At 50.3% G+C, this 8,759-nt stretch overlaps 1 protein-coding gene across 2 annotated transcripts in view; it reads left to right on the top strand.

The window, feature by feature from the left end:
- The window catches only part of LOC116937636 (interleukin enhancer-binding factor 3-like), a 78,872-nt gene that overhangs the window by 5,642 nt on the left and 64,471 nt on the right, over positions 1-8,759 (top strand). For both annotated transcript variants that reach the window (XM_076063766.1, XM_076063765.1), the window contains exon 3: positions 8,601-8,749. In XM_076063766.1, the coding sequence (XP_075919881.1) occupies positions 8,601-8,749 (149 nt within the window). The remainder of the gene's footprint in view (positions 1-8,600; positions 8,750-8,759) is intronic.

Raw genomic sequence — 8,759 nt, 5'->3', positions numbered from 1 at the left:
TCTCACACACACTCACTGTGTGTGTGTGTCTACACGTGTCACACTCACTCACTCACACACACACTCACACACACTCACTCACTCACACACTCACTCACTGTGTGTCTCACACACAGTGAGTGTGTGTGTGAGTCTACACGTGTCACTCACTCACTGTGTGTGAGTCTACACGTGTCACTCACTCACTGTGTGTGAGTCTACACGTGTCACTCACTCACTGTGTGTGTGTGAGTCTACACGTGTCACACACTCACTCACTGTGTGTGTGAGTCTACACGTGTCACACACTCACTGTGTGTGTGTGTGAGTCTACACGTGTCACACACTCACTCACTGTGTGTGTGAGTCTACACGTGTCACACACTCACTGTGTGTGTGAGTCTACACGTGTCACACACTCACTGTGTGTGTGTGAGTCTACACGTGTCACACACTCACTGTGTGTGTGAGTCTACACGTGTCACACACTCACTGTGTGTGTGTGAGTCTACACGTGTCACACACACACTGTGTGTGTGACACGTGTGAGTCTACACGTGACACACTCACACACACTCACTCACACACTCACTCACTGTGTGTCTCACACACACTCACTGTGTGTGTGTGTCTACACGTGTCACACACACACTCACTCACACACTCACACTCACTGTGTGTCTCACACTCACTCACTGTGTGTCTCACACTCACTGTGTGTCTCACACTCACTCACTGTGTGTGTGTGAGTCTACACGTGTCACTCACTCACTGTGTGTGTGTGAGTCTACACGTGTCTCACACTCACTGTGTCTGTGTGTGTGTCTGTGTGTGTGTGTCTGTGTGTGTGTGTCTGTGTGTGTGTGTTTGTGTGTGTGTGAGACTACACGTGTCACACACACACTGTGTGTGTCTCTGTGTGTCTGTGTGTGTGTCTCACACTCACTCACTCACTGTGTGTCTCACACTCACTCACTGTGTGTCTCACACTCACTGTGTGTCTCACACTCACTCACTGTGTGTGTGTGAGTCTACACGTGTCACTCACTCACTGTGTGTGTGTGAGTCTACACGTGTCTCACACACTCACTGTGTGTGTGTGAGTCTACACGTGTCACACACTCACTCACTGTGTGTGTGTGAGTCTACACGTGTCACACACACATTGTGTGTGTGAGTCTACACGTGTCACACACACACTGTGTGTGTGAGTCTACACGTGTCACTCACTCACTCACTGTGTGTGTGTGAGTCTACACGTGTCTCACACACTCACTGTGTGTGTGTGAGTCTACACGTGTCTCACACACTCACTGTGTGTGTGTGAGTCTACACGTGTCTCACACACTCACTGTGTGTGTGTGAGTCTACACGTGTCTCACACACTCACTGTGTGTGTGTGAGTCTACACGTGTCACTCACTCACTGTGTGTGTGTGAGTCTACACGTGTCACACACACACTGTGTGTGTGAGTCTACACGTGTCACACACTCACTCACTGTGTGTGTGTGAGTCTACACGTGTCACACACTCACTCACTGTGTGTGTGTGAGTCTACACGTGTCACACACTCACTGTGTGTGTGTGAGTCTACACGTGTCACACACTCACTGTGTGTGTGTGAGTCTACACGTGTCACACACTCACTCACTGTGTGTGTGTGAGTCTACACGAGACACACACTCACTGTGTGTGTGTGAGTCTACACGTGTCACACACTCACTGTGTGTGTGTGAGTCTACACGTGTCTCACACACTCACTCACTGTGTGTGTGTGAGTCTACACGTGTCACTCACTCACTGTGTGTGTGTGAGTCTACACGTGTCACACACTCACTGTGTGTGTGTGAGTCTACACGTGTCACACACTCACTGTGTGTGTGTGAGTCTACACGTGTCACACACTCACTGTGTGTGTGTGAGTCTACACGTGTCACACACACTCACTGTGTGTGTGTGAGTCTACACGTGTCACACACTCACTGTGTGTGTGAGTCTACACGTGTCACACACTCACACTCACTGTGTGTGTGTGAGTCTACACGTGTCACACACTCACTGTGTGTGTGTGTGTGAGTCTACACGTGTCACACACTCACTGTGTGTGTGTGAGTCTACACGTGTCACACACACACTGTGTGTGTGTGTGAGTCTACACGTGTCACACACTCACTGTGTGTGTGTGTGAGTCTACACGTGTCACACACTCACTGTGTGTGTGTGTGAGTCTACACGTGTCACACACTCACTCACTGTGTGTGTGTGAGTCTACACGTGTCACACACTCACTGTGTGTGTGTGAGTCTACACGTGTGTCACACACTCACTGTGTGTGTGTGAGTCTACACGTGTCACACACACTCACTGTGTGTGTGTGAGTCTACACGTGTCACACACTCACTGTGTGTGTGTGAGTCTACACGTGTCACTCACTCACTGTGTGTGTGTGAGTCTACACGTGTCACACACACACACTGTGTGTGTGACACGTGTGAGTCTACACGAGACACACTCACTCACACTCACTCACACACTCACTCACTGTGTGTCTCACACACACTCACTGTGTGTGTGTGTCTACACGTGTCACACTCACTCACTCACACACACACACTCACTGTGTGTCTCACACTCACTGTGTGTCTCACACTCACTGTGTGTCTCACACTCACTCACTGTGTGTGTGTGTCTACACGTGACACACTCACACACACTCACTCACACACTCACTCACTGTTTGTCTCACACTCACTGTGTGTTTGTGTGAGTCTACACGTGTCACACACTCACTGTGTGTGTGTGTGTGAGTCTACACGTGTCACACACTCACTCACTGTGTGTGTGAGTCTACACGTGTCACACACTCACTGTGTGTGTGAGTCTACACGTGTCACACACTCACTGTGTGTGTGTGTGAGTCTACACGTGTCTCACACACTCACTGTGTGTGTGTGAGTCTACACGTGTCACACACTCACTGTGTGTGTGTGTGTGAGTCTACACGTGTCACACACTCACTCACTGTGTGTGTGAGTCTACACGTGTCACACACTCACTCACTGTGTGTGTGAGTCTACACGTGTCACACACTCACTGTGTGTGTGTGAGTCTACACGTGTCACACACTCACTCACTGTGTGTGTGAGTCTACACGTGTCACACACTCACTGTGTGTGTGTGTGTGAGTCTACACGTGTCACACACTCACTGTGTGTGTGTGTGTGAGTCTACACGTGTCACACACTCACTCACTGTGTGTGTGTGAGTCTACACGTGTCACACACTCACTGTGTGTGTGTGTGTGAGTCTACACGTGTCACACACACACTGTGTGTGTGTGAGTCTACACGTGTCACACACACACTGTGTGTGTGTGAGTCTATACGTGTCACACACTCACTGTGTGTGTGTGAGTCTACACGTGTCACACACTCACTGTGTGTGTGTGAGTCTACACGTGTCACACACTCACTGTGTGTGTGTGAGTCTACACGTGTCACACACTCACTGTGTGTGTGTGAGTCTACACGTGTCACACACACACTGTGTGTGTGACACGTGTGAGTCTACACGAGACACACTCACTCACACTCACTCACACACTCACTCACTGTGTGTCTCACACACACTCACTGTGTGTGTGTGTCTACACGTGTCACACACACACTCACTCTCACACTCACTGTGTGTCTCACACTCACTGTGTGTCTCACACTCACTGTGTGTCTCACACTCACTCACTGTGTGTGTATGAGTCTACACGTGACACACTCACACTCACTCACTTACACACTCACACACTCACTCACTGTGTGTCTCACACACACTCACTCACTTACACACTCACACACTCACACTGTGTGTCTCACACACGCTCACTCACTTACACACACTCACTCACTGTGTGTCTCACACACACTCACTCACTTACACACTCACACTCACTCACTGTGTGTCTCACACACACTCACACACTCACTGTGTGTGTGTGTGAGTCTACACGAGACACACTCACACACTCACTCAATCACACTCACTCACTGTGTGTCTCACACTCACTCACACACTTACACTCACTGTGTCTCACACTCACTCACTCACACACTCACTCACTGTGTGTCTCACACACACTCACTCACTTACACTCACTGTGTCTCACACTCACTCACTCACACACTCACTCACTGTGTGTCTCACACACACTCACTCACTCACACACTCACTCACTGTGTGTCTCACACACACTCACTCACTCACACACTCACTCACTGTGTGTCTCACACTCACTCACTGTGTGTTTGTGTGAGTCTACACGTGTCACACTCACAACTCACACACTCACACACACACTGTGTGTGTGTCTCACACTCACTCACTGTGTGTTTGTGTGAGTCTACACGTGACACACACTCACTCACTCACTTACACACTCACACTCACTCACTGTGTGTCTCACACACACTCACTTACACACTCACACTCACTCACTGTGTGTCTCACACACACTCACTCACACACTCACACTCACTCACTGTGTGTGTGTGTGAGTCTACACGAGACACACTCACACACACTCACTCACTGTGTGTCTCACACACACTCACTCACACACTCACTCACTGTGTGTCTCACACACACACACACTCACTCACACACTCACACTCACTGTGTGTCTCACACACACTGTGTCTCACACTCACTCACTGTGTGTGTGTGTGAGTCTACACGTGTCACACACTCACTGTGTGTGTGAGTCTACACGTGACACACTCACACACTCACTGTGTGTGTGTGTGAGTCTACACGTGTCACACACTCACACACTGTGTCTGTGTGTGTGTCTCACACTCACTTACACACTCACTGTGTCTCTGTGTGTCTCTGTGTGTGTGTCTGTGTGTGTGTGTCTCACACTCACTGTGTCTGTGTGTGTGTCTGTGTGTGTGTGTCTGTGTGTGTGTGTCTGTGTGTGTGTGTTTGTGTGTGTGTGAGTCTACACGTGTCACACACACACTGTGTGTGTCTCTGTGTGTCTGTGTGTGTCTCACACTCACTTACACACTCACTGTGTCTCTGTGTGTCTCTGTGTGTGTGTCTGTGTGTGTGTCTCACACTCACTCACTCACTGTGTGTGTCTGTGTGTCTCACACTCACACACTGAGTGTGTGAGTGTGTGTCTCACACTCACACACTCACTCACTCTGTGTGTGTGTTTCACACTCACTTACACACTCACTGTGTCTCTGTGTGTCTGTGTGTGTGTGTCTGTGTGTGTGTCCCACACTCACTCACTCGCTGTGTGTGTCTGTGTGTCTCACACTCACACACTGACTCACTGTGTGTGTCTGTGTGTGTGTCTGTGTGTGTCTGTGTGTGTGTGTCTGTGTGTATGTCTCACACTCACTCACTCACTGTGTGTGTCTGTGTGTCTCACACTCACACACTCACTCACTCTGTGTGTGTGTCTCACACTCACACACTCACTCACTGTGTGTGTCTGTGTGTGTGTGTCTGTGTGTGTCTCACACTCACACACTCACTCACTCTGTGTGTGTGTCTCACACTCACACACTCACTCACACACTCACTCACTGTGTGTGTCTGTGTGTGTGTCTGTGTGTGTCTGTGTGTGTGTCTCACACTCACACACTCACTCACTGTGTATGTGTCTATGTGTGTGTGTCTCACACTCCCTCACTCACTGTGTCTGTGTGTGTGTCTGTGTGTGTCTCACACTCACACACTCACTCACTGTGTGTCTGTGTGTGTGTCTCTGTGTGTCTCACACTCACACACTCACTCACACACTCGCTCACTGTGTGTGTCTGTGTGTGTGTCTCTGTGTGTGTGTCTCTGTGCGTGTCTCTTTGTGTGTATCTGTGTGTGTCTCACACTCACAGACTCACTCACTGTGTGTGTGTGTGTCTCACACTCACAGACTCACTCACTGTGTGTCTGTGTGTGTGTCTGTGTGTGTGTCTCACACTCACACACTCACTCACACACTCACTCACTGTGTGTGTCTGTGTGTGTGTCTCACACTCACACACTCACCCACTCACTCACTGTGTCTGTGTGTGTCTCACACTCACAGACTCACTCACTGTGTGTCTGTGTGTGTGTCTCACACTCCCACACTCACACACTCACTCACTGTGTGTGTCTGTGTGTGTGTGTCTCACACTCACTCACTCACTGTGTGTGTGTCTCTGTGTGTGTGTCTGTGTGTGTCTCACACTCACAGACTCACTCACCCACACACTCACTGTGTGTGTGTCTCACACTCACTCACTGTGTGTCTCTGTGTGTGTGTCTGTGTGTGTCTCACACTCACACACTCACTCACACACTCACTGTGTCTGTGTGTGTCTCTGTGTGTCTCTGTGTGCGTCTCTGTGTGTGTCTCACACTCACACACTCACTCACTGTGTGTGTGTGTGTCTGTGTGTGTGTCTCTGTATGTGTGTGTGTGTGTCTCTGTGTGTGTCTGTGTGTGTGTCTCTGTGTATGTCTGTGTGAGTGTCTCACTCTGTCTCTGTGTGTGTGTGTGTCTGTGTGTGTGTCTGTGTGTGTCTCTGTGTGTGTCTCACCGTGTCTCTGTGTGTCTCTGTGTGTCTGTGTGTGTGTGTGAGTGTCTCACCGTGTCTCTCTGTGTCTCTGTGTGTCTGTGTGTCTCTGTGAGTCTCTCACCGTGTCTCTGTGTGTCTGTGTGTGTCTCTGTGTGTGTGTGTGTCTCTGTGTGTGTGTCTGTGTGTGTGTCTGTTTGTCTGTGTGTGTGAGTGTCTCACCGTGTCTCTGTGTGTCTCTGTGTGTCTCTGTGTGTACACAGCGTCCCGTGAGGATGTTTGTGTTGGAGGACCGCCACGTGATAGCCCGGCACGCCAGCGTCTACCCCACTCTGTCTCTGTGTGTGTCTGTGTCTCTGTGTGTGTCTGTGTGTGTGTATGTGTGTCTGTGTGTGTGTGTGTGTGAGTGTCTCTGTGTGTGTCTGTGTGTGTGAGTGTCTGTGTGTGTGTGTTTCTCTGTGTGTGTGAGTGTCTCACCGTGTCTCTGTCTCTGTGTGTGTGTGTGTCTCTGTGTGTGTGTCTCTGTGTGTGAGTGTCTCTGTGTGTGTCTCTGTGTCTCTGTGTACACAGCGCCCCGTGAGGATGTTTGTGTTGGAGGATCGCCACGTGATAGCCCGGCACGCCAGCGTCTATCCCACTCTGTCTCTGTGTGTCTGTGTCTCTGTGTGTGTGTGTCTGAGTGTGTGTGTTTGTGTGAGTGTCTCTGTGTGTGTCTGTGTCTCTGTGTGTGTCTGTGTGTGTGTGTCTCTGTGTGTGTGTGTTTGTGAGTGTCTCTGTGTGTGTCTGTGTCTCTGTGTGTGTCTGTGTGTGTGTGTCTCTGTGTGTGTGTGTGTGTGTGAGTGTCTCTGTGTGTGTCTGTGTCTCTGTGTGTGTCTGTGTGTGTGTGTGTGTGTCTCTGTGTGTGTGTGTCACTATGTGTGTGTCTCTGTGTGTGTGTCTCTGTGTGTCTGTGTGTGTCTGTGTGTGTGTGTGTGAGTGTCTCTGTGTGTGTGTCTGTGTCTGTGTGTGTGTGTGTCTCTGTGTGTGTGTCTGTGTCTGTGTGTGTCTGTGTCTGTGTGTGTGTGTGTGTCTCTGTGTGTGTGTGTCACTATGTGTGTGTCTCTGTGTGTGTGTCTGTGTCTGTGTGTGTCTCTGTGTGTCTGTGTGTGTGTGTCTGTGTGTGTGTGTGTGTGTCTCTGTGTGTGTCTGTGTGTGTCTGTGTGTGTCTGTGTGTGTGTGTCTGTGTGTGTGTGTCTGTGTGTGTGTCTCTGTGTGTGTCTCTGTGTGTGTCTCTGTGTGTGTCTCTGTGTGTGTGTGAGTGTGTGTGTGTCTGTGTGTGTGTCTGTGTGTGTGTCTGTGTGTGTGTCTGTGTCTCTGTGTGTGTGTCTCTGTGTGTGTGTGTGAGTGTCTCACCGTGTCTCTGTGTCTCTGTGTGTCTGTGTATGTGTGTCTCTCTGTGTGTGTGAGTGTCTCTGTGTGTGTGTGTCTCTGTGTGTGTGTGAGTGTCTCACCGTGTCTCTGTGTGTGTCTCTGTGTGTGTGTCTGTGTGTGTGTGTCTCTGTGTGTGTGTGTGTGAGTGTCTCTGTGTGTGTGTCTCTGTGTGTGTGTGTGTGTCTGTGTGTGTGTGTGAGTGTCTCACCGTGTCTCTGTGTCTGTGTGTCTCTGTGTGTGTCTCTGTGTCTCTGTGTGTCTCTGTGTGTGTCTCTGTGTGTCTCTGTGTACACAGCGTCCCGTGAGGATGTTTGTGTTGGAGGATCGCCACGTGATAGCCCGGCACGCCAGCGTCTACCCCACTCTGTCTCTGTGTGTCTGTGTCTCTGTGTGTGTCTGTGTGTGTGTGTCTGAGTGTGTGTGTTTGTGTGAGTGTCTCTGTGTGTGTGTCTCTGTGTGTGTGTGTCTCTGTGTGTGTGTATGAGTGTCTCTGTGTGTGTCTGTGTCTCTGTGTGTGTGTCTGTGTGTGTGTGTGTCTGTGTCTCTGTGTGTCTCTGTGTGTGTCTGTGTCTCTGTGTGTCTGTGTGTGAGTGAGTGTCTCACCGTGTCTCTGTGTGTGTGTCTCTGTGTCTCTGTGTACACAGCGTCCCGTGAGGATGTTTGTGTTGGAGGATCGCCACGTGATAGCCCGGCACGCCAGCGTCTACCCCACTTTGGCCGAGTTGGAGGCGGCTCAGTCGCTGGTCTCCACCTGTGAGAGGGCCCTCAAGCGCCTCGCAGACTCCCTGCACAGGTACACACAC

Source organism: Petromyzon marinus, unplaced genomic scaffold (assembly GCF_048934315.1).
Source record: "Petromyzon marinus isolate PM22_M1 ecotype Great Lakes invasive population unplaced genomic scaffold, UKy_Petmar_22M1.pri1.0 PM_Scaffold_184, whole genome shotgun sequence".
NCBI lineage: Eukaryota > Metazoa > Chordata > Hyperoartia > Petromyzontiformes > Petromyzontidae > Petromyzon > Petromyzon marinus.
This window is presented reverse-complemented; position numbering and strand designations above follow the sequence as displayed.